Raw genomic sequence first — 27,799 nt, 5'->3', positions numbered from 1 at the left:
AAAATTAAACTCTGGAACAGACAACTGCCGTGAAGCAGTAATATGTAAGCATTACTGTGTTTCGGTCTGAAGGGCGCCGCAGCTAGTGAAATTACGGGGCAAATGAGACTTGACAACTTATGTCTCAAGGTGGCGAGCGCAGTTGTAGTGCTGCTCAGAATTTTTGAGTTTTACAATAATGCTGAGCGGCACTGCATTGTAATGGGCAGGGCGTATGAATTGCTATCAGCTGAACGTCCTGCTCGTCTCGTCCCTTATTTTCAGAAAAAAAAAGTCATGCTTCCGCTGTGGTTCCGAGAGACATGACTCTAAAAACTGATATGCTAGGAAGTTTGTTCTCCTAATCCATAAGAAATAATGTTAAAAGTGATTTATATAAGGAATAAACTTATGTAGTCGGTAATATTAATAGTATTATAACTATCTCAGTGTGTGTTTGAATTTTTTTATGGAAGAATAGGACACACAAGCATACAAACTGAAGATAATTGATCACCGCGGCCCAAACTCCGTTATATCACCAGGACAATTCCAAACGAGTTGCCGATCTTATAAAGCTTGGAATTAACGTAACAGTATATGAATCCGAAAACCAAAACACATTGGTACATGGCGGGCGAGGATCAACCGGGGGCACAAACGCTTCAAAGTGAGAAATTGCATATGCGGACTCTTCTATTTTTTTTTTGCTTTGAACTATAGTGTATTAAAAAAGTCCCATACAAAGCCTACCACTTTAAGGATTTTATTTGTGTCAACAATATTTTAGTTTTTTGTTTATATTGGGCTATGTAGACATGTGCGGTAAGGTAGCGTTTGGAACGTACAGGAGAGCTAGTCATAATCGATACTGCTAATCCGGTGTTATGTTACAATATTAATTTTGATAGTGTACACACAAACTGTGTTCGTATTATAATATTCTGATAGATCGAAATCATGTCACGCGTTTCTAATATGATCTAATTTATTTCAGCTTACAGTATTGGCGTGTAATTGCTTTCTTACCCACATTATATAATATATATATATAGCAGCTCACAGAAACAGCTCTTCGGAATACTCCCCATGATAAATGCGGTAGAGGACACACAATGAAACGATGTCTCTACGCAACGCCAAGTGATCCAGCCGTGATATTTACGTGAATTCCAAAAATATTAATATTTAGAAGATTTGAAATTAAAAAGTGACAATAAACCCATTACAACTCGTATAAATCAAGGTGATTCAATAAAACACTAGAATGTTTTGTCTTAATAAAAGAACATCCTCATACCCACCACATCCTTCTTTAATAATAATGATAATATTGACACACTATTACACAAACTATCTTGCCCCAAACTAGGCATAGCCTGTATAATGCCTACAAGACAATGATATATTTAATACAATATACTTACCTAAACATACATAAATACATATAATTCGGAAACAAACGTCCATATATATCATATACCTAAATATTTGCACCTACCGAGTGTCAAGTTGTATATATCATAAATAGATTGACCAGAAAAAATAATATACTTAATAAAATCGACACTCTTTATCTACACAAATTATCTTGCCCCAAACAAGCCTGTATGTACCATACCTGTACAAAGACCGCTAGGCATAAGCAAACTAATTTTAAATATCATGATTCGGAAACAAACATCCATATATATGTTTGCACCCATCGAGATTTGAACCGTGCTGAGCTAGTCAGGGGACAGGTTACTAACCACTGGGCTAATAGACTCGTCAATTTATATCCTACATCATAGCAAGATTGAATGAATAGTAGGTAGGTATTATGTATGTTAATAGTACACTGCTTCTTACACTTTATTATGTTGATTATTGGAATTTGAATCCCATAGCGGGTGAGTTAAGCGCACTCGACTGTATAGTGACAGATATTATGTTGTATCAGCAACCAACAGATAAAGCACCCATCACACGAACCTGCAATGTTTCAGCTCGAAGCTACTGGGGTTCGTATGCTCGCTGGTGGAGTCGTGCAGCACCGTGCAGCAGCAGATGCTCCAGTGTCGCGGGTTCCTGGTCATCTCGCACATGCTGCAGCGCTGCGGCCGCGACCACCTCACCTCCGACACGCTCGCCTCCTTCCTGCACCTCACCAAACACCTCGTCACCTGCTGCTCTCCCAATTCCGATCTTCTATTGAAACAGGTATGTTGCATTCACTGTTTTTTTTTTTTTAAATAAACACACACATCACCTTTTCTATTGTTTCCTTTGATTAACCCGAGTATTGTATACTTAGATTGAATAATTTGATTTTAAGACTCACGTTCGGCACACGACACCAATAATTCCCGAAATTAATAAAACAGAAGTGCGTGGTCACAATTCATAAGTAGGGGTAAAACTAAGCGATCTTGTTGAGCCTACAAATTACCAATATAAATTCAAGTTGTGGAAGCTTTTAGAAATTAATTCGCGAGCAAGAATTCCCCGTAATTTATTCAGGTTTGTAACTTTGGGAGCGACCTGGGGGGTGGGAGTTATAAGGGGGAGGACGCACTGGATAATAATGTAAATATTGTTATAATTTAGGTATGTTCTCTTTGGGAAAATTAAAAGTGCCTGCTTTGGAATCATGGCCTATTCTGTATTTTTATCCTTGTGATACTTTTCACATGTCACTGAATCATATAAGAATGTATAGAATTTGATCAGAGATATTGTATTTAGAAAGACCTATAGACTTAAAGTCTATGAGAAGACTTATATAGCCGTTTCACTATTTTTTGATTGTACGTGCAACATCCACTTATTGTTTTAGTCTTTGATCATTTATACGTCTAGATAGACTATGACAACTGTGGAAACGTCGAAAAAAAAATTGACTTTTGAGCAATTCACGCATATTAACGCAAAGTGTCATACATATCGCGAGTGTAAGACGTAGCTTGTCACGCACACTAAACTAATATGCCTGGCCTGTTTTTATCGGTTGTCTAACAGCGATGGACTCTATCTAGACGTATAAAATATTTAAGGTTTTAGTTTATTTATGTGACTGTTTCTTATTATTTTATTACGTGTTGCTAGCGCATGCTCCTCTCTTGCTCTAACCTAACAATCTTTCCCACAACGGTAACTGCAACAAAGTTATAAGACACATTTTTCATGTGTAGCAATCGAAAATATTGAATATCTTTCATATTGTTAAACTATAATAGCGGCAGTCAATATCGTTTCTACGAGCGCCTTATGTCCTTCAATGTCTTCACTCTCACTTTATTTTATGTAACATGTTCGAGCACAAAACGAGCACTATATCACGATTTATACACTTATCTCTTATGTTTTGAAACAATCCAATTACCAATGTGCTTTTTTCATAAATGTTTCACTTTTTCTATCGTATCCTCAAACCTTTTTTCTATTATGTTCGCTATGTTCCTTCATAATATTACTGTTTTAATCTTGTATTAAAAATAAATTAAAAGTTTCGTCGACAAATTTGTACCCATTAAAGTTCCATGACAAAGCTAGATGTGAACTGCTATCATAATGCTCGAAATTATGATAAAATACCTTTAAGGTAAACTATATCCAATGTTGAGAGCCTTTTCATAATGTTTTGTTCAAATGAAACAGATTTGTAGCAAGACAAAGCTAGTTAGATTTTTTTCTTATATAAAAGATTTTTAAAACCGATTAACGGCCGTTCCCAATATTCAGTTTATCTCCGGTTGTGGCCTACTTGAGATAAATATCATAACTATCGTTGACTTTTCTGTCCCAATAAAATTATCGACGGTAACTCAACTTATCCGTAAACGCTGTCTGTCAATGGGAGGACATATAGCTTACCAGCGATAGAAGTTTGTATGGAAATTTAAATTCACGCGTCCCAATATAAGGCGATCAGAATGACTCATCGGGTATATTACGTAGGTACGGCTTCAGAGTATTGACTGAGCTGAAGGTAGTAATTTATCTCTATTGGGAACGGCCGTGAGTAGTGGTAGGGAGCAAGTAGAGTAAGGTAGAGTGGAGCGGGGCACGCTAGCGCGCGGACAGCGTGAGGTCTGTGCTAAGTCGTGGTGCGTGTCGTTTGTGACGTGGCAGCTGCTGGACCACGTGGTGTTCAGCCCCGCGCTGTGGGTGCACACGAGCGCCGGCGTGCAGGCGCGGCTGTACTGCTACCTGGCCACCGACTTCCTGGCGGACGCACACGTGTACGGCAGCGTGCGCCGCGTGTCCACCGTGCTGCAGACCGTGCACACGCTCAAGTACTACTACTGGATCGTCAACCCGCGCGCCAGGAGCGGCATCGCGCCCAAGGGCCTGGGTGAGTTACAACACCACTTAATACAAGTACGGATTTATAAGTTTTATGCCTTTTGTTTTATGTTTTTAACGCATTGATTTAGGGATTGCGGTGATTCAAGCACTGCACTCACCGAATAGTATGACATATTTGTCGTTCACATGGCCTTTATGGCGTCCTTATTCCATGATTTGGTACGTATATATGTACTAGCCGTTCCCGCCCGATTCGCGCGGCGAATTTTAAAAGGAAATAAATTAAATTTTATTCATCTTGAGGCGTGATTGAGCCTCATACAAAGATCATTTTCCGCACATGTATATCTATATATATCTTCGGTGCATCACATTGAAAGCGCTTGATTTCTCTGGTGTTGCAAGAGAATATTCCATCCTCGGTAACACTGCAACACTTTTCACTAAATATCAAATTATCGCTCGCTCTTCCTTCTATAATATAAGTAAATATATCATGTAATATAAGTAAATTCCGGTTGGACACCCAGATGGACCGCGGCCAGCTCACAAGGACATCCTGACGATCCGAGCGTACATCCTGCTGTTCTTGAAGCAGCTCATCATGATCGGCAACGGCGTGAAGGAGGACGAGCTGCAGGCGATACTCAACTATCTGACCACCATGCACGAGGTACTCATATCAAAAATATTTTATTTCGTAGGTTTTTTTTTATTGGCCAATACAGAACAAATACATATATTTTTATAAAATAAGTACCACGAAAACCTCACCGGTTTATCTGGGTACCTAGCCATTCAATTCTTTTTTTCCAAATTCTATTCTTTTTTCAGGAAGTATCTAGGTAAATCCTATTACACTTGAAATATGTCATTTTTTCATACAGCTCATTTGGAAGGTAAATTATTTAGAGAAGAACGAGCATGAAAGTCTAAGGTTGCTCTTTTCAAAACAGATTATTACAAGTTTTTATTTAGCTATAATTTCATCTATCAATATGAGACAGACATGTAACAGCCCAGCCCAGATATTCAGGGCTTTTATAGTACCCATTTGGATACAACTTTTTCATCAGAACTTTTTTTTTTTGATTTATATTCGTTTAAAGGTAAGTTTAAGACCTTATTGTAAAAACGTATACATAGAAGTCGACTTACATGACTAGCTTATCCCTATTCCTAGTATTGACATTATGAATGCCTCTATTTTGTTTAAACGAATTTGTATATTTTTACATAAACAAAGTTTTCGTATACCTATGTATTGCCATGTCTCTGGGTCCTAATTTATATATATATATATATATATATATATATATATATTTATATATAGATGGCACAAACAGCTCGTTACTGCAGTGAGAAAATAGTGTTAACATTGGCAGCATGTCCCCAAAGTAAAATGCCATTTGTCAACTGTTGCCTACGTCTCGAACGATTAAACAATCAAATAAATCGATTAGTTAATAATAGATTTTCTATTTCATGTGCCAAAATTAAACAGTGGGGGGCTTCCTTCAACAGGATGCCTGTTGGTGGGTACCACAGCGGCCATAAAGCAGTTATTTGCAAGCCTCATTTTGTTTTGGAAGAGCGCCGTAGCTAGTGAAATTAATGGGCTAGCGGGCAAACTAATATACGTTCTCTTTTCTTTCTTAAATGAGTAATAGGCAATACCTAGTATGTACAAGGTATTTACTATTTCTTATTTATCCCTTCAACATGCGTCACTATAGAAATAAAAACTACGTAGTAATTTTATTTATACCGCCGTCAAACAGTAAAAAGGTGTAGTGCGTGAGTTACCTTTACACACATATGCACACACTCATCTCTCCAACTAGTACCTATATAAACACTTGTAACGTATATTAAAAGGGCTTATAATCCCAGTCAGAGTTTTCATTTGAAAACCAAATCTTCAACATAGCAAAGGCATTTAATCAAAGCTCCAATCAATTTTATTGTTAGTCTACTATCATTGATTTTCTATTTTCAAACTATATTTTTAAGTTATTAATATTTTGATTATAGGATGAAAATTTGCACGACGTGTTGCAAATGTTAATTTCGCTAATGTCCGAACATCCCAGTTCCATGGTTCCCGCTTTCGACGCCAAGGTAACTATTTATTAATATATTTTGTTTGTTTTTAATTTTATATCAACCTGCACTTGTGTGTAGATGATTTGGGGGTAATATATCCACCACGACAAAATTTGTCTGTGTCTCAAGATGAGGGGCTCTGCCCGATACATAGTACCGCATTACAAACCGTATTAAAATAATATAAGGTTTGTATTACGGTACGCTATGCCGGTCGTTTTATGAAACCGCTTTCTTTTCGACACAAAAACGCACGCACTCACCAGCGGCGTGCATGTATTTTTTAATAATAACATGTTCTGTTAGCAATATTTTTTATTATCACTTCTAGCCAACGCGACGGTAACTTGGTCTGTCCAAATTAAAAATTTTAAATGATTGAGTAAAATATGCAACATAAACTAAATTCCGATAAATCGAATTTAATGTCGGAATTATTGGGATTTGGGATTCAAGATGGGGAAATATTATTTTTGCAAAAATTTATAGACAGCGCCCGAAAAGTGTCGGAAGACGAAGCAGAAACTTTCCAATAAGTATTTTAATTAACCTGTATTGGTAGCATAAAAAAGTTAATTTAGAACTGATCTATTAAAGTTTTAGGTCCAGAAAAAATATATTACCTACTTATCACTAAATTTTAATGGATTATCATAATATAAAAATAGTTTACATTAATATTTTTTCCTCTCAAATTCAAAATCGGTAACGTAGATGCTTTTCCTGATCCATTAAAGACTACTAAACTCTACATCATAGGTTCTCAACGTAGGCGATAACGCCCAATTGTGGGCGTTTGAGACTTTCGGGGGGGCTATGATATAATATTATTACATTACTATATACTATAATATAATATCTTACGTTTATATATAATCGTGGCAATAGCTTTTTTAAATTCGCGACAGATGGTAATTAAAATTAAGATGGGGGGCTCTAGAAAAAAACATATTCTCGAGGTGGGCCGTGAGCAAAATATGGTTGAGAAACTATGCTCTGCATAGTACTAACTACTTCTAACTATCGACGGGGTAACAACACTGATTCGTTCAGAAAGTTGCCTTTACCTATATTGTGCTGAAAAATTTAAGAGAGTGGAATATATGCATATTGAATAGCACGTCCTAGTAAATATAATAAAGTTTAAAAACAAGATTTTTTTTCATCCCTATATTGTCAAAGTATAGACAATCTCTATAGCTCAATCATTACGTCAACAATTAATTATTATTTGTTATAAAGATAATGTTTAGTAGCTATATAACTTTCAAACTGGACCTAAAATATTTTCTATTAGTATGCAATAAAATTTATTGAATAAGGCGTTACTTTGCGGAAATCCATAATTATACAAATTATTTAAGTTCTCTTCAGTGCCAATTCCGCCAATATTTGTCTTTAAAACAATTAGACACGTGTTTCGCCTCTACACGAGGCATCCTCAGGACGTGTTGTCTCGCCAAAATCTGGCACGAGACTGAAATAATATTGGCGGAATTGGCACTGAAGAGAACTTAAATAATTTGTATAGTATGCAATACTTACTTAATACGATGATTTAACTTAATTGATTCATTGTAAGTATTCCATTAATCTGAAATTATTTCTTCTTATAGGATTTTAATAGAAAAGTACAAATTGTAAAAGAGAAGTAATTGGGGTCACGAAAATAAATCTTTCATTTTATCAGTCGATTGGAAACCGAGCGGTTACGGAGATTAGCACCACCATGACTATAACACTGGATTTTATATCATAATAATTCAAATCAAAAATATTTCTTAGGTAAATCGCATTACACTTAAAATATATCATTTTTTTAGACTACAGCTCATTCAGATGTCAGATTTCCCTAGAGAAGAACGAGAAAGAAAAGAGGTTGCTCTTTTCAAAACAGATTATTACAAGTTCTTATTTAACTATAATTACATTTATCAATCTGAGACAGCCGAGCAGCTCCGTCCCAAAGGTTATTTAGATCCAGATAATCAGAAATATTAATTTACTGAATTTACATTCATTTCAAAATATATTGTTTCAGGGTGGCGTTCGAACAATATTCAAACTATTGTCTTCAGAGAGTCAGTTGATTCGATTGCAGGCTCTCAAACTGCTGGGATTTTTTCTTAGTCGCAGCACACACAAGTATGTTATATCCAGTTATTTGAAACTTTTAAACAGATTAATTTAAAACTTTTGTTGTGTTCTGTTTCGTGCAATAACTTCGCTAATTTCCGCGTTTTAATATTTTTTCAAAGAACAGCACGAATAACCACAATGATGAATGAACCAAATTAACAAATTTCTTATTTTAAATTTTGAATATGACCCTAAACCCCCCACTAGGCTGTAAGTTTTTGAGAGTTTGTAGCAACATTACCAGAAATTTTATGATACTGTCCGTTTCGATCAAATTTGTACTAGATCCATCTCTTTGTATAATATGTATAATCACAGCACAAGAAAATGGCTTGAAGCTATGAAGAACTATGGTTTCATATTTAAATATATTAGACCGAAAAAAATATTGCAATGCAATGACATAAAAGTCAATCCTATGTCTATGTCTATCAAGACCTGTTGCTCGTCTGTACTCGTACGACAGCTTGTATAATGTTCTATTATTTTTTTTTTATTACATTGTGTGCTTGTCGATGTCTAACAAGTTTGTTGGTTCTTCAGATATGTGGCATGCGAATATAATAAACGTAATATTTATTTTTAATTGTCTTATAATGATTTACACACTTACACTAATATTACCTTAGGTATATTTGTGCCCTTTTTCTCGGGCCGTTTTAAACACTTTTAGTCTATTACATATTTGGTCCTCGCCGATATCTTCGATGACCAAAAGTTGTGCATTTGCTAACCACCGTGTCGGTGTGGTGTACAGACGCAAGTACGACGTTATGTCGCCGCACAATCTATATACACTGCTTGCGACCCGGTTGGGAGCGGGGTCCGCGTCGGGAGCCGGAGGCGCGTCTTCTTCCGGGGAGCCTCTCTCTCTGGCCGTCTACAACGCGCTGTACGAGCTGCTGACCGAGCACGTGTCGCAACAGATCCTGCACACGGCGCACCCTGAGCCGCAGCCGCACTTCCGCCTCGAGAACCCAAGTGAGTGTCGCAACTATCGAGCCATCATCGGGTGCCCTTAACGACCAACCACAACATTAATTCGTCGTCGATAGTCTTTTACCTCCATAATATACTGGAGAGATTCACAAATTTAGATATTCAAATTGAAAATTTAAACCGAAACATGTTTTGTGAACTTTATGTCTAACTCTCTGTAATCTTATTTAACATGATTAGGTGCGTCATTTTGCATTCGAATAGTTTGAATGCCTTTGGTGATTAGTTTCGCTGAATATGACTTCCTAACTAAAAATATCTTTCAAGCATTAGCAAGCAATATTATGCATAGAACTATTAATAAAGAGCTATTACAAAATTGTTATGGATGTGAATGTACATTAGCTGGTTAGAACGGTAAATGCCGTGTGGTTTCAGTGACAGTTAGATTGTATTGATATTTTTGTAATTGGCATATAATTACAAAAATATTTATTAAAATTTCAGTGATCTTAAAAGTAGTCGCGACTCTGATCCGTCAGTCAAAGCAAACGGAACAGGTGCTGGAAGTGAAGAAGCTATTCCTATCCGACATGACACTATTGTGCAGTAACAACAGAGAGAACCGGCGAACGGTTCTCCAGATGTCCGTATGGCAGGAATGGCTCATTGCGATGGCATACATACATCCCAAGAATGCAGAAGAGCAAAAGATATCGGATATGGTCTATTCGCTATTCCGGATGTTATTGCATCATGCGATCAAACATGAGTATGGTGGTTGGAGAGTCTGGGTCGACACGCTGGCGATCGTGCACTCCAAGGTTTGTTTATTTCATGACCTATCAAATTTTCTCACGGCCAGATCTTATCATCAATACCACTGCATTCATTTTCATTCAAAGTGACAGTAAACTTATTAATAGTGTAATATGTTTTTGTACCTCGTAGTTGTTATTAATAGTGTAATATGTTTGTAGTAGTAGTAGACGTTGGGTTCGGAGATAAATTAAACGTATATTAATCTTGTACATTTTGTATTCCATCATTATTTAAACCACTCTTTGTTTTTAACTAAGTGAAAGTCAGCCGCATCTAGTTCAATTCATGATCACATCTATCTAATGTTTTTCTCATTGCGCAAGCCAAGCAAATTTTGTTTTAGCTTGCGGGCAACAATATAAAAAGAGCTCTTTTATTGAATAGCTTGTATAATGTAGACACTATAAAAACTTAAATTATAAAACAATCGAAGATGTTTTTATAATTTTCATTAATGTACTTTTCTGTTTTTAGGTATCTTATGAAGAATTTAAACTTCAATTCGCACAAATGTACGAACATTATGAACAAAGACGAGCTGATAACATCACAGACCCGGCTGAGCGACAACAACGCCCTATCTCCACAATATCCGGTTGGGATAGACATACAGATGGTCATGTAAAAAATAAAGTTCTACCCGATGCGGTTGAGAGTGATGCATCGCCAGTCACCATAAGAAAACAAAATGTTCTCAATCATGGGGCTCAAACTGAAATTGGAAAAGGACTTTCTCTTAGGGAAATTGAAACGTGTAAATGTAATAAATCTAGTGAAATTGCCGATGACAGTCGGACTAACATAGTGTACAGTGAAGTATGTAAAGTGCATTCCCCTGCCAAGAATCTTAGTGCTGAAGTGCCTGATGAAGGTTGTGATAGTGTAAGGCGTGAAACAGAACATGTTATAGATGAGCAGATGGATGATAAAACACTTAATTCAAATGATGACTTAATACAATCAATACTGGAAAACAAATTGATGGAGAGTTCAGAATCTGGTATAGTCACGACAGAGACGATTTCCGAACAAACAGACAAACCTCTGTCACGACAAGGCAGTCTCGACTATATTCCAGTAAGAGATGTAGGAGATAATATTTGTAAAGAAGATATTACGGATAAGAGCGAACACTTGCCGTCGAGCTTATCTATCAGTGAAACGGCAAGTCCTGAAAGAATTATCGATGAACTTAATCTGGTCAATGAAAGAGAATCCGAACTTTCTGATCCTTCCGAGCTTTATTTGACGCCAAGTGAAGCAACCAGCCCAAAGAAAATTCAAGATAAGACTGATACATGCATTCCAGACGAAGTTGACAATGATCCTAAACATGTTGCCATAAATATTGTTAACGACGTTCTTAGCATTGCACTAGAAACTGTAAGATTAAAAACAGACGATGATACAGACTCTGGTGCCATTTCAGGTGGAATCATTTCTGAAGGAAACACTCCTAATGGTAGGGAGGACTTAGAACAAGACATTGAAGATATTGAGAAAGAGGAATCCGTCGAGACAATCGCTCACAATTTAGTTTTGGACATTATAAATTCTGTAGTTTCAAATTGTGAAGATAAATATGATATTCCTCCCAGTTTAAGTACTGAAAATATAGAAACTGAAGATGATGATAATAGATTAGCTGATGATATTATTTTAACATTGAATAGTGACGATGTTATTCCATTTGACCATCAAGATGATGATACCGAAAAGAAGGTTGATGATGCATCGGAAATTAATCCTGAATGCGAACGTCTAAAACTAGATGCAGAAAATGAAGATCAAAAAGTTCCAGAAGTGCCATCAATATCTATAATAAGTGAAAACATTTCTATAGCAAATAGAACAGAACAAGATGTGCTGCAAGAAGAGAGTGCTGGTGAGATTGAAAGAGATAAAAGACGCGTGAGTTTGCCTGGAGATAATGAGATGAAGCAGGAGAGTAATAGATATGAGGGTGTAGCTTCTCAAGGGACAAACACCTCGGGTTCGCCTAAGAGACCGAGAAGTGCTTCAACGAGTACACAAGTGGACTCCAATCATTTTGGTGAGTTCTAAACCATACACTCTATTGATATTCCCATATTTGCCCAATTAATTTATAATATTACCTTACTTGACTAAACATTTAACGACTAAGAGAACCAGTATATTTTAAAAACACATGCTACTCTTAACCTTAGTTAGTGAGATAATCTTTTGTTTTTTCACAAGTAAAACGAAAGCAAGAACTAATAATTAGTGTCTTGTGATGATCATCTAAAAAGATCACAATAAAAGAAAATTTTATTCAATATTGTGGTTATATTTTGTACACATTTTCTGCTGTAACAAATGTTGATATAGTGAGGTCTATTGCGGTAGTGCTGGTCCAAGTGACGGTGGTGATGTGCTCCACAGAATGTCCCCGCGGCAGCCGAGGGTCGCGTGCGATGTTTTCGCCGGGGCCCACGCGCCCACCCTTCCGCATCCCGGAATTTCGCTGGTCCTACATACACCAGCGTCTCTTGTCCGATGTGCTTTTCTCTCTAGAAACCGATATCCAGGTACGTAATTTATAAAGAACTAGAGCTCGTAATTAAAAACTGGGACTTCGAAAAACTAAGTTAAGTTTGCCTATTTACTTTAGACTGGGCCTCCACAATTAATTATTTTTATGATTATAGAGACACACAAGACACAAGATAATTTAAATTTATTACCTCTACTCTGATAATAAAATCTTTAGAACTGTAAAGTTAAAAAAATAATAATATGTATGTATTTATGAATAATTATACTTACTATACATATTAGCGCACACATATTATGTTAATAATTAAAATAAAGCAATCTGTCGTGTAATTTAAAAATGAAACAACTTTTGCTCGGAAACATGGCTAACGAGCAGGAAACTTAACAAAAGTTTTATATAAATTTGAATATGACTTGCAAAAAGAAATCTATTTCTTGTAAAAAAATACAATTGACCACTAAACGCGGAAAAAAGTATTGTTGTTCGGTTTTTGAAACTAATTGTATTTGACAAAATGAGTTCACGTGAAGGCAATCAGTGTCACGAACTTACTTCAGCGCCACCCGAAATCCAAGAGGCGGCAAGAGCCATTTAATTTTAATTTTCGCTCATTATTTGAGAAAAACTACTATAGAAGCTTTGGTCACAACTAGGCATTGATGGACGTAGCGTATTGTCCATCCTCTCCTGCCTCATGCCTCTTTTGCTGGCCTCCAAAAAAGCATTATAAGTTTAATAAAACTGAATGTAGTGCGACTGCAAGATCTGAAAGAGAGGTGGCGTGTTAGCATCGTCAAAGCTAGTGGTTCAAACTATTGCACGAAGGCTAGTCTTTCTTATTATATATTTCTATGCGTGTTTAACATGTCCCATCGCTTTGATGACGCGTTGTGTTTGTCAGGTGTGGCGCAGTCACTCGAGCAAATCGGTGATAGAGTTCGTGAATAGCAGCGAGAATGCGATATTCGTGGTGAACACCGTGCACCTCATCAGTCAGCTGGCCGATAATTTGATCATCGCGTGTGGCGGCCTACTGCCGCTATTGGCTTCCGCCACCTCGCCCAATGTGAGTCTACTGGCGATCTGCAGTTATTACACCACTCCGAAGAAGGATTGGAGATAGTACGAATTAACATAATTGCTGTTTCAGAACGAGTTGGACGTGATAGAACCAACACAGGGCATGCCAGTAGAGGTAGCCGTCACCTTCCTGCAGCGGCTGGTCTCCATGGCCGATGTGCTGATATTCGCGAGCGCGCTCAACTTCGCCGAGCTGGAGGCCGAAAAGAATATGTCGAGTGGTGGGATACTCCGGCAGTGCTTGCGACTGGTCAGTTCACACCAAATTATCAATCATTTATTTAACTATTCAGATTTTAGTGGAATTGATGGCAGAAGCAATTTAACTATTAGACTTGGTTCGCAAATTACTCGTGCCGTCATCTTGTTTAGTTGGATGATTTTTAAATTTATACAATATCCAAATTATGTGCATAAACTGTTTACATTTTTAGTTTGTAGTATTTACTATAAAAATAGTAAGTGTTTTTAACATTAGTTACATTTTTGTCAGTATATACCTATATCAGTAAATACCTACATAATTAAATTATTTAGTCTTATCGATTTCTATTATAAATTAGCCTTGGAATCAAATTAGAAATACGTTTTACTCATCTTTATTTTTTTTATTACGATGTGCCATTGGACCCCAATAAAGCTACCAGGCTGATAGTGACATGCAAGAGGTTGATAGATTGTGTCGTGTAGAGTATCGTAGTGTAGTGAATAGTCTGTAGTAGCGTAGCGTGTGGCAGGTGTGCACGTGTGCGGTGCGAAACTGCCTCGAGTGCAAGGAGCGACAGAGATGCGCGACGCGGCCCGCCCGGACTTCGGATTCGCCCTCGCCCAAGGTAACAACTCCCTACAATCTATCCAACCCTAGTACTTGACATTACTTATAGATTCATATTACTTTCAAAAGTAATTTTGAATATCATATTTTGCTAAATAGTTAATTAGCTGTATGTGGAGTAGTGATTAGACTTTCTGTGAAGATTTCTAGAAGCATAATATTGACTCTCGAGCTTCGATCATGTAAATGTATATAATAATGTCAATAAAAATAATCGGAACACAAATAAACGTAAAAAATATTTGTATTTAGTATGTTTTCGCCACAGCCGAAGGCACTTTTTTAAGAACTGCGAAAATAACCACCGCAACAGAAAGGTATATATTTGGTCATAAATTATTTTATTTATGTCGATAACAAATATTACATTGTTTGGCTGATATTCAAATACGAAGTGAATCGCTACACGTTTGCCTAACATCGAATACCGATTTAATGCAGTACTATCGCGGAGCAACAGATTCTATGTTCATTGACGCATTATATTCGAAACTAAACCTTAACTCTCGGCATTAAGGGTGAATTTTGATAAATAATTTTTATGACATCGATATTTTGTATTCCTTTGTATCGTAGTGGAAGAATATTGATTAACCGACTCATATCGCGTCCTTACCTCTATTTAATATGGACCGAACTCTAACTAACACGAATCATTTTCTATCAGTCAGTTATTTTGTTTTATTTTTGACGTCAAAAATATTATTATTGTAACGATGACGTCACAACGCACCAGGTGAGTGCCTTTAACTTGTAAAGGATTTGTTCCAATATTTATGTTCAAATATTTCAGAGTATTGTGGCGAGTCTGGCCGAGGCGTCGAGCCCGGTGAAGGACCCCGAACGACTGCTTCAGGACATGGACGTCAACCGGCTACGGGCCGTCATTTACAGAGACGTTGTGAGTGTTATTATCTTATGCTGACGAATGAGTTTATTGACATTCTCCGGCCAAACCCGATTTTGGGACAAATTTTTTCCTAGGCCAAATTAGTTCTTCCTTTAGGCGATAGGAAGAACAGACTAGGGTCTCGGCCTTTCGACAAACCCGTTTAGCTTAGGCTAAACTAGTTGAGCCTAATATGAATAAGTACACCTCAGGATAAACTGGTTGGGCCTAGTCTATACTAGTTTTGCCTGTTTTTGGATCGTATGTGTCTGAAGGTCTCATTTACTCAGGGGGAATTTTATCTTTGAGAGTTGGCTGATTGAAGTGATTTCGATGTATTTCCTGTAATGGCTGGCATAAAAAAGGCAAAATTGTGCTTAATGTGAGCTTTTCAGCTATTGGTTTGGTTGTGTCGTAGGAGGAGACGAAGCAGGCACAATTCCTGTCCCTGGCGATAGTGTACTTCATCTCGGTGTTGATGGTGTCCAAGTACCGCGACATCCTGGAGCCGCCGGCGTTGTCGCACACGCAGTCGTCGCGCCGCTCGACCCACGCGCCTCATGCGCATGACCACCACGGTACGTGTCTGCACCGCCTGCCGATATCCCTCCTCCCAGCGTGATGATTGATGATGGCACCATTCCGATACTAGTACCATCTAAATCTGCATGTTGTAAATACAGTTTCAAATAATGTAATGCTAGTTATAAACTAACGAATGAATTAAGTTTCCATTTGTAGTTTTAGTAATAAGCCGGTCGGAGATCGATTGTATTGTATCGAGCTATTACAATACAAGTAGTAAATAATTTTACTATGTTCAAACAAACCAGCCGCCATTTTGTCGTACACTCGACACTTTCACATAGTCAGGAGCATCGAAATGTCAGAACGTCATATAAAATTTTAGTTGAGACACTATTTTAAGATGCCGCTGCGTATATTTTTTTTATGATTTTATTCTTCATTTATTTATAGCCTAAACAACTGTTTCAATAACTAGTAACGTACTTATATAATAGGTACTTGTATTATTTATATTGTAAAATAACACGTAAATATGAATGCATGAACCTATTATAAATCATCTTAAGATCATATTTCAATTACCACCTTTTTCAAATTCTCAAAATCATCAGTAGCTAGAACCATTTTCTTTTTTTTTCACTTTTTACAAAAACAAATTTTTATTATGCTTTGTCTCTATGCTTTGTTGCACCTTCAATAATTTTTTTAAATGTTTCTTCTAAAATATCTGTTGTGTTGTCGTGCACAATGAAAACTGGATGAGTTGCTGCTTCTCATTCATGATATATATTTTCGATCTTTTTCCTACATTTGTCTTTCGTGAAAGTTATATGAAAGAATATAAGACTAATTAAAACAATAACTGATTTGTCATTATTTCTTTTTCACGCCGCTTGATACCGCGTCACATATGGGACACTGGTAAACTCGTCTTTAATTTCACGTTCGCACCTTGACCTGCCGACTGCACACAACCACACACACACCAAATACCATCTCACTCTCATCGGTGACCTATCTTCAATCCTATATTCTGTTGATTTCTCACATTTCCGATGCTTTATGTAACTTGTCATTATGATTGGATATATTATTTCTTTCGTCGCGCGTTTTACTCTCATTGGCCAACTCGCTGTTACTCTCACTACTTGATACTGGTCCCGACCCGGGTCCCGGTCGGCTCGTGACTGGGTCGTGCGGGCGGCAGGGTCGCGGCCTCTGTTCCCGCAGTGGTCGCACCACGTGTACCCGCAGTTTCTGCCGGGTGCGCACCCCGCCAGCCGCCCCGCACACCCGCACCCGCACTGCGGACAACAACAACAACACCTCACTAACTCGCACGCGCACTCGCACGCCCTCGACCACGCCCGCCTAGCTACTTACCAACGCGCGCACCCGCACGACGCGCTCGACACGCACGCAGGTAACGGACACGTTGCTTTAGTGGTGCTTCAGTTAAACCACAAGTACACCCGCAACAGATCGCAGCACTCAAATAGTGAACGTATACACAATGTATAGATTAATCTAATAGTTAAAAAAATTGGCAACCCTAGAGATAACATAGAATTGAACATCGAAAGCGATAGGTGTAAAATATTGATAAAAATGTGCTACGTCTATGAAAAGGAATCCCAAAATGTTATTTACATTCAATAAAAATAAAATAAGGAACTACTGTCCATAGCCTTCAAAAATCTATACATAGTCATTCGTCAGAAACGCAACCGATATATGTCATTTTATTTGCTGACACCTTCCCACAGGCCTACTCTTTCTTCTTCTGCGCGTGCCTCTCCGACTAGCGAAGGTTGGCAGTCAGCTTTGTAATTTTGTCCTTCCCGAACCGAAATGGTTCTACCGCACTCACTATGCCAGTCCACTCTCGGATGTTACGCAGCCAAGACTTTTTTCTGCGACCTACGCCTCTTCTTCCGACAACTTTTCCCATAATGGTTAGTTATAGGAGTTCGTACCTCTCGTGCCTAAGCACGTACCCCAAATATGCAATTTTCCTCATCTTGATGGTTTGCATGAGTTCGCGTTTTTGATTGACGCGGCGCAGAACTTCCACATTCGTGATCTTGTAAGTCCAACTAATGGCCAACATACGACTATATGCCCACATTTCAACCCGATATTTTGTAATATTGCAATTAGGCGGTCATGCAAAACTCCATCGAAAGCTTTTTCGTAATCGATGAAGCAAAGAAAAACATCCTGCTGCGTATCTAAGCATTTTTGCACCAAAACCTGTACTTCAAATAGAGCCTCTCTTGTGCCGACTCCTGATCTTAAGCCGAACTGGTTATCTGCGCGTTGTTCGTCACATTTAGTTCTTATGCGTTCGTGAATGATATTTAGAAATAGTTTTAACACTTGACTCATAAGGCTAATTGTTCGAAATTGTTCACACTTTTTCGCATTGGCTTTCTTAGGGAGCGTTATGAAAGATGACGTTAGCCAATCTTTGGGTAAGTGGCCAGAGTCATAAACGGCGTTCAATAAATTTACGTATTTTAATTAGTTTAAGTACCTCTATGTGAACATCATCTGGGTCCGCTGATTTTCCAGTTTTAGATCTTATAGCCTTTGTAACTTTGTCTTTTAGGATAGAATACCCATCAATCAAATCACAGGTTACAGCTACTACAACTACTTCGTGGATCATCAGCGAGCATTGACGAGATGTAGTGTTCCCATAGGTATTTTTTCTTAGTTATATCCAAAATTGTGTTCATCTATGAGTTGGTGTGTAGTCTTTTTATAGCCAATTAAAGATTTTATTTCCCTATGTAGATTAAATTCATCGGGTGCATAGCGGACTTCGCGCAGAATTATTTTATCGATCTTCATGTACTTGGTTTCATCAGAGTTTTTGTAGTCTCCTTTCCTACATAAGGTTGTTTATTTTCTCTGTCATCCAACTCTGCTTAGGAGTCCAGTCTCTTTCTAATATGAAATTGTTTATGTCTAATAATTTGTTTTTTAGTGTGCTCTATGTCTATTCTATTATGTGTGTCCCAGATTTCGAATCCACTGCCCACCCATTTATTTCATTCGACACATTTGCTTTGGTAAGTAAGGTCTGTAAGTTTCCTGACATCTAATTTTGTCTTTTCTCTTTTTAGCGTACTTGATATTGTGGCGATAACCGGATTGTGGTCCGATCTGATGTCAGCTCCAGGATATGTTTTAGTGCTTCTAGTACAATTACTAAAGTCATTATTGATCATTATATTATCTTCAATTATCAAAATTGAAGAGTGTCATCTATTTCGTTTCTTGCCCCAAGTCTAAATTTTCCGGCAACGCCTGAAACTTCACCTTGGCCTACCTTGGCGTTAAAATCGCCCATCATTTGGTTTAATTCCTAATTTTTTGTCAACTGGAGTAACTCTTCGATATCACTGTAAAAATCTTGATCTGACCCATCGGTGGTGGGAGCGTATACTTGGATAAGAAAGCGTTTGATCGCGTTTAACGTTTATTACTGATTCAAAAATTGGGAAAATGTGGGACTTTGTGGCTCTAGTATGAAATGGTTTTCTTTCAAATGTCTGCATTTGTATCATATGTAACTCTTACATTGATATAATATGTTGATTTTACTGGTATCTCTTCACAGTTCTGTCTTCTAAATTCGATGAAAATAGAGCAATAGAGTATATAACGTTTATTACGGCCTATTTGCGTATTCAAAAGGTCTAGATCGGACTCCCTTGTCCATCCGATTCCTAAGAAAAATGTCAGCTCGTATCCGGCTTGCTATAGGCCTGTTGGTACCTTTCTGCTTACCAAAATTATGGAAATAATTTCCGGCTTTGCCTTTGTTAGTTGACCTAAGAAGTAAACATCCCATTCCTAGATACTTATGGCATTATAATTTTTAAATCAATTCTAAAACAATGTCAAATAGAAGATAGGCACGCGAAGCATAAAAATAATTACAGAAGAATAAATAAAGTGCAGGTTAACTTTTAACATACAGCGTTTTTCAATTTGCAAAATAAGATTTTATTTAATTTATATAATTTTTTCATTGATCGTCGATAAGGCAGGAATCGATTTTCCTTTAAAAATTCCAACCAAACCTTTTTTTTATAATTTATTGAACTACTTTTATTATTATGATTACAGTTATGTAGATCATTTAATGTCGCCATTGCAGCGCCACGCTGTATAATAATAAATTTATAACAACCATTTTTGTATTCGCGAATGTTCTGTTTCGCCCTACGATCGGCCGCGACGATGAAGAACTGCACACTGCTTCGCCGTTGCTGATATTTTATTTGTTTTACTTTTTTATTTGCAATCCATGTAGTTAGAATGTTTTCATATAGTGAATGTAATTGAGAATTATCCATCATGTAATACACTAGAAGTGTTCGTTGAGTCGCTGTACTAAACGATAGAAATTTTAATTTTTAAATAAAATAATGCATGCTGATTGTAGTTTGGTTTTACTATCCTCAATAATATACATTTATTTATATAGATCGTAATACCTAGATATATACAACGATAACCAAATATGTTCGCTTTTTAAGGCTTGTGTGTTCTCACCCCTATGTGACGTTCAGTTGTGTGATTGTGTGTGTATGTGTCCGCAGATCACAACGGCGACGACGTTGAATACACGATGATCGTCGTCGACGAAAACAACTCCACACTTAACGAGCTAGACTCGCCGTCAATCAAGGTACGTCTAGTGAATTATTTACGCTTTCCGTGACGTCATATTATTAATTAATCGGCATGCTTTTCTTTCAATCTTAAATTATACCAACGTATAAACGTCGTGTGTCTTTGTAAGTTATTCATCATATTTCGTAACAGTAGGTAGTTCTCCTTGAAGTCGATTTACTTTTTTTATTATTTGAACTCCTTGCATGTTCAAATTGAAATTAAAATAATACGGTATTTTGAGATGGTTTCATTGCATCGTGTAGAATTTATCTTTGAAGAATCATTAGTTTAATAATGCTGCACTAGTACTAATGCCTATGTTATCATCTTTATCTAGACATAAACGGACATTAGTTATTAAATAAACTGAATCCACCAAATTGTAACAGCTCTAGTGACTAGTGCAACATAACCCGTACGATAGATTAGTGCATGGACGACCAAGTCGTCAGTAGGTCTGCGTCTGTCTGTCGTGGTGTTAGTTGCTGAGACCCTAGTATGTTGCATTCGTCATGAGCTTCTTATATTGTTTGTTATTTTGCTCGCATTTACATACGAAGGAGGGCGAAAGCGTGGCCAAAATTGAAACGAGCACGGACGATGTGAAGCCTAGTTGCGAAGAACACAGGCCGGAAGATAACTGCCCAGGTTCGGACAAGGAAGAGCCGCTGTTCAGGTCGAGTCTGCGAGCAGTGACGCAGGCTAAGCCAAAGGTAAGCCTAGCGACGAAGGCCAGTGTTAGATAACCTGTGGGTATTCAATCCGTCTTCCTTCTGTCAATCTTCTTCCGTGTTAGTGCACGCTCTGGGGGTTCCGGGTGCAGATATTATAGTAAAATATTCAAATTGAACAAACAATTGATCGCATTAATGAATAAAAAATACAGAAATATTCAAATAAGTATTTCATAAAATAAGATCAGAAGTGTGTGATGTTAATGAATTAATATTGTCCTGTTGTAAGCCTCCCACCGCGAGGTCCAAAACATTATCCGGGATCACGGTGTCGGTTGTCAACCTGGTTCGTACTCCACTCTACTTACACAGTATGTGACACGTGTCTATATGTACCCACATACACACGCGCGCGCGTTTATATCACATCACCTCTTTATTGGTTCTGGATGCCTGCTACGAATAAAAAACACAAATATTGCATATGCACATACTCTATGGAAAATATTTTTTTTGCTTCTCTGTACAGAACATGACACGACTATCTACAGACTAAGATTTTAAAGAGGGATCTACTAATCCGATTTTGAAAATTCTGTTTCCAATAGAAAGCCACATTATTTGTGAATGTCAAAGGCTACATTATACTAACCCGAAAAATGAATGTGGTAGTCGGGGTTACAAAGTACATCAAAGAATAAACATTTCTTAGAAACGCTGTCTTAACGATGAGAGATAAAAGATTGTTATGTATGTGGCGGTATTGGATCACCAACAAATATAGTTACACTGGTAACTGAAGTTGAAGTCGCCAGTAACAGCCATATAGAAAAAAATGTAGGTCACAATGATACCACAAATTTAGACTAATAATACTGATATTGCCCTGTGTTTATATAACAACATGTCATAGAACACGAAATAATAAACGTACAAGCCGTGCGTTAGTACAAGTATCCAGTTCCAATATAAGAACCAACAGATGCTTGATATCACTAACACACATTTAGTGTATACCTACTTACTAATATAATGTACTAATGTGTGTATCTATGCTACAACTAATAAGAAATGCTAGCACTGACAGCACTCAGAATATCACGAAGTATAATGTCACATTAGCACAATGTTCCCAGAACAACTCAATGGCAGAAACAATATTCACAATATCACAATAGGCAATATTGGAGCAGCACTGCGTAAGTATCGCAAGGGCTTGGTTGACGCGTATTATAAGTACGACTATATACTTTGAAGCACGTGCTTATTTAGGCTTACCTCTCGCTTGCACAGTACGAATTGCTTGCATGCTTTTACTATTAAATGTAGGCAACTCAGATAAATTATCATTTAAAAGTTTTGATGGATTAACTATAAAGTCCATTCATCGCATTTTGTTTCAGTTCAATTTAGTAAGTTTGCTACTAAAATGTTTAACTTTCCTTTGTTTTGTCTTGTATTGATTAATATTTATGTGAGTTATCACAGTTCATTCATAACTTATAAATCGTCAAAAAATATATCCCCGATATTCGGAAAGTAAATATAAATTGAAATTAAAATTAAAATTAAAACGATAACTCTTTTTTATTAATAGTGTTTTAGCAGTAGCGTTGGTAACTAAGTTTGTGTGAACAGAGCGTGGACTCATTGGAGGACGGTGGCTCTTTCCACCTCCACTCCACGGAGACCAATAACGACCCGGAGAGCTCGAGCGAGGTGGCGCTCGACGACAACAAGCAGCCTGTGAGTACACCCCGTAATTACTACACTTCATCATAACCATCATCATCACAGCCTAAAGTCTTCCACGGCTTGACAAAGGCCTCCCCAAAATACTACATATTCTGGCGAACTTAACCAGATCCTAGCTCCATCTTGCGGGTGTCTCACAAGACTGCGTCTTGCAGTACGTGGTCGCCTTTCGAGGACTTTATTGCCCCACCGGCTATTTGTCGGTCCACATAGCCCTCTATGTGCCCTGCCCGGCAACAATTATATTCTGCACCAGACGTCATAGATAATATATATTTTATATATATTATATAATCTATATTTTTTATTTCATTATAATTTAATCTGCCAAACTTTGTTAAAGGCAATACATGTATATAGTTTATAGAATTAATCTGTAGAATAGAAATGCTGTAAAGTTTGCTTAAAATAAATAAATAAATAAAATTTTTACGAAAATACATGTGCAACACTTGTTTCTATTTTAAAATATAAGATGTACCGCGAACACGAGATGGTGCTGTCGCCTAATAGTGTAGTTTATATAAGCGTTAATAGGTGGCGCTTAAATAAAACTTTGTCTATTACAGTTTTCCTTTTTGATTTTTAACTAATTTCTATTATTAGCGAGTATTTATAATATAGGTACAAATAATTATCATCTTTTTAATTATTAAATTACATTGATAAAAATAAATATATAAAGGACCATGCTAGATTCTGCCCAACCATTTACACAAAATGTAAATATTCACACAAAATTATATTAAAATTTTGTAATAGTATAATTAGTAACAGATACGTAACTGGGTATACGTATATAGTATAAGTCAAAGATGATAATGATACCTTTGAAGTACCTAGAAACCTTTGCAGTGTTTTTTTTAAGAACAGAAAATTTGTAAATGCTTGCTCACAGAATGACATTTTGGTGAGTTACTTAGTATGTTAGTTAGTTATGTACACAGGAACACAGATGGAGTTACTTGCTATACAACGTTTATTTGTATGGAAGTTACACTCTCTGACCAGTGTCACATTTAGTTTCCTGGTTATACGGCTGCAGTCTAGATGCTTTTGAAATAATATAAATTTCGTATAAAATAAAAACAGGATATGAACCTTGTGCTTTTTAAACAGCAAAGTTTTACTACTTAACATTCAATCCACTGTGTTAAGAAGTTGCGGTGTTTTCTGACATATAATAAACTGCAAATAAAATCAGGCTTATTTTAATTTTTTTCCGAAAATTCGACATGTTCCAATCAATATACAAATATCGTTAAGTACAACTGTAAAAACTATTGTTATTCTTCTAGTGTTTTCTTCGCCATGGTCGACAATCATTGCACTGTTGACATAGAAGCTCAAATTAATATGATCATTGTTATAAGTCCAAAAAAAAATACGATTAAAAAACCGACCACAAAAAGCAAGTATACAATAACTTAATAAAGATTTCATTTAATACACCTCTTAAACAAACCTGATACCTTTAATAGTAATAAAACACAACCTATTGATGGGGCTTAAGTGGGTGCCTAGCGCGTGTAGGTACCTGCTATTACATACTATACATTTGGTTTGGCACCGACTTTAAACCAATTTTTTTATGGGACCAAATGCTAAACATTCCGCATCTAATTAAAGATGAATCATGTAAATCCGATCATAACTCTCAACGTAATCGGTGTACATACATAAAAAAAACCGATCGAATTGAGAACCTACTCGTTTTTTAAATCGGTTAAAAAGTGAATGTCAATCCAACTTTTTTGTGGAGTAAGAGGACAACGTAGCGTAGTGATCACGGACCGGCGGCGGAGAGGAATCGGCCACGAACATGAGCGTTGCTGGTATATAAACCTGTGAGTCAACTAAGGGAGCGCGATCAGAGCAGAATTTATCAGAGTAATGCATACACAAATTTTATATATTGCAATTGTGTGGCTGCTCCTCTACATGACGGTTTGATTGCAGGTGAGCAACGACGAGTCGTGGACCGACGTGAACCTGAACGAGGATGGAGACCGAGGACCCGCCACCATCACTGGAGGCAGGGACCACGACGGTTGGTGTCTACTCTTAATACTATCCTATACTTCAACATAAACCTTATTGTCAAGATGGATTCCTTAAGAATTTTATTTAAAGCCTATTTTAAATAAAAATAAACCATAGATGGCCGGCCAGTAGTGTCAGAAGTTTTTTGAATCCTAATGTAACAACAACATTATTTTAGTAATTCGTAAATCGCGTTTAATGGTTGTTGTTCTATTGGACGATTTTGACTGTTCAAATATTAATTGCTTCAGCGCCATCTGTCGACGTACAAACATACTGCAGTTAAAAACAGATTCTTTATTAACACAGGCTATGTTACATGTTGTGGTATATTTTAGCCTATTTTATTAGGTATATACCTATGGTATAGGTTACTAAATATACATATATGAAATTCATACACAAATAAGGCAAGGAGAGGCTGTTAACAAGCTGTTAATTTATATATTTTATTGATAAAAAAGAGAAGCTTACAGAGTTTCTTGCGTCTATTCTTCTCAGGTTGAAGCATAAGTTTTCGAATGGTTGGTGGTAGTTTTTGACTCCTAAGTATTAGATTTAAAATCTTTTATTGCATAAAAAATTTAATTCGATTTTATCGCCTTGGTATAAAAAACTTAAAGAAATATTTGGGTTGGCAGTGGCAGTGGACCTGCAAATATAACCGGTCATGTTGCCTTTTTTTATTCGGATCGATTGTGTTTTTCAGTTTGGAATTATAGACTTAAATTATTAAATTTTCGTGAGATATTATTGACTTTCTTCATTTAGATCGCCTTTACTCACGGTTCATCACTGTGGGTACCGACTAGTTACGAACCATTCGGATACCTTCTTTCGGGTGAGTGTAGTGGGCAAAGAGGATGTAAAACTACGTTATGAAACATGCAGTCATTTGACATAAGTTTGAAATAGTAGTAATTACAGTATGGTGATTGGCAAGGAAGTATAGTCCGGCTAAGTTTGAAAGCGAACAGTTGCTTAAAATATAATGGAGTCCGGCTATCTCCGTTTTTAACAAGGTTATAGCCGTTATCTGTCAATCTATCAATGACTGCACGTTTCATACAATCGAGTTAATCGCGTTTTTCTTAGAGAGTTTTGCTTGGCTGGTAGTGGGTTCGCGATAACATCCCGTCTTATACAACGGATTTCCGCTCGTAGTGAGGGGCTTGACAGGGTGGGATGCGGGGTGCGCGGGCGGTAAAGCCGATTTAAATAAATAAAACCAAATAGACTTGTTTGTACAAGAATTAATGAATTGGCACGTGTTACAAACAAATGCTCCACTAGACTTATTAGGGCTTTATTTATCCCTGGGTGACGATGCTTCTCTCCAGTTTCAGAGATAGAGAAGCAGATGCATCTGCGCGACCATCACCACGTGCGTCAGAGCCGCAGTCTGCAAGCAGTGCAGAGACATCTGCAGGTAAATTCACAACAATCATAGTAAAGCAAGAATTTTTTGATACAAATGGTTCAAATGAATTTTCAAGTCATTCAACCCTCGTTCAGCAACTTTAAATTAATTTTGTTATCTATATAGTAGGTATTTTTTGTGTAATGGTAACTATATTTTAATATGTATATGGTTTTTGTGTAAAGTCCCTCTGAAAACATGATATTGCAAATGTCAAGAAAGGTCGGGAAATTGATTTATTATTAAATTGTAAACTTCACGCAGAAACCTAATGTATATATATATATACGGTTAAACCTGGTGACCTAGTTATCTGAAACAGCAAGGTGATTTCCAACATTTCCAGGAAAACGAGACAAGCATGTCGATCTGCGGAGATAAGGAAGGAGATGGTGATATAATTGGAAGTGGAGGGGCGGGGATAGAGGGCGTCTCGCTCACTCACAAGCTGGAACGCGCGCTTGGAGCAGTCTGTCCCTTACTGCGTGAGATCATGCTGGACTTTGCGCCCTTTCTGTCAAAAACACTTGTTGGAAGTCACGGGCAAGAGCTACTGATGGAAGGTTTGTTGATTATATTAGAACCATGTGAAGAACATTATTTTCGATATTATTCAAATATTTTAATTACCAAGAAGAAACTAATTCATTGTATGACCATTCGTTATCCGAAGAGCACTATCAACTAATACACTGATTATTGTTTTGAGGCCAACTGACATTCTCACTATTCCAAAATGTATATCTTCCACATAAAAAATATTTAAATCGTTAATTGCGAAAAAGAGATCTAAGAGGACGTAAAGCAATATGATACTAATGAGTGTGGGACTCATATCTACACAAAGGAGAGTTTTTTATCCTTTTACTTTTTTATGGTAACTGCGTAACATAAGCTCACGTTAAACTGTAAGTACTTGTAAAGTGCTATTTCGAAGATTTTTAATACGGTCGTTACTAAGACGCCCAAACTCCATCTTTCGACTTTAATTTGTATAAAATCGCATTCTTCATAAAACTTGGCAAAAAAAATTGTATGTAGGTACAGGCTCTTGATTTTCCTCGGTTAATGCACAGTCCCTTAACTG

General features: G+C 37.0%; 1 protein-coding gene across 1 annotated transcript in view; it reads left to right on the top strand.

Moving 5' to 3' along the window:
* LOC126970780 (neurobeachin) overlaps positions 1-27,799 on the top strand; it is a 421,762-nt gene that overhangs the window by 154,603 nt on the left and 239,360 nt on the right. Inside the window, exons 14-33 of the mRNA XM_050816853.1 lie at positions 1,968-2,181; positions 4,093-4,315; positions 4,800-4,942; positions 6,304-6,390; positions 8,417-8,520; positions 9,272-9,495; positions 9,961-10,277; positions 10,750-12,328; positions 12,682-12,827; positions 13,698-13,862; positions 13,947-14,126; positions 14,614-14,709; positions 15,505-15,612; positions 16,019-16,178; positions 20,745-20,833; positions 21,381-21,533; positions 23,133-23,240; positions 25,209-25,299; positions 26,633-26,721; positions 27,059-27,275. Of these exons, the coding sequence (XP_050672810.1) occupies positions 1,968-2,181; positions 4,093-4,315; positions 4,800-4,942; positions 6,304-6,390; positions 8,417-8,520; positions 9,272-9,495; positions 9,961-10,277; positions 10,750-12,328; positions 12,682-12,827; positions 13,698-13,862; positions 13,947-14,126; positions 14,614-14,709; positions 15,505-15,612; positions 16,019-16,178; positions 20,745-20,833; positions 21,381-21,533; positions 23,133-23,240; positions 25,209-25,299; positions 26,633-26,721; positions 27,059-27,275 (4,493 nt within the window). The remainder of the gene's footprint in view (positions 1-1,967; positions 2,182-4,092; positions 4,316-4,799; positions 4,943-6,303; positions 6,391-8,416; positions 8,521-9,271; positions 9,496-9,960; positions 10,278-10,749; positions 12,329-12,681; positions 12,828-13,697; positions 13,863-13,946; positions 14,127-14,613; positions 14,710-15,504; positions 15,613-16,018; positions 16,179-20,744; positions 20,834-21,380; positions 21,534-23,132; positions 23,241-25,208; positions 25,300-26,632; positions 26,722-27,058; positions 27,276-27,799) is intronic.

Source organism: Leptidea sinapis, chromosome 22 (assembly GCF_905404315.1).
Source record: "Leptidea sinapis chromosome 22, ilLepSina1.1, whole genome shotgun sequence".
Classification (NCBI taxonomy): domain Eukaryota; kingdom Metazoa; phylum Arthropoda; class Insecta; order Lepidoptera; family Pieridae; genus Leptidea; species Leptidea sinapis.
This window is presented reverse-complemented; position numbering and strand designations above follow the sequence as displayed.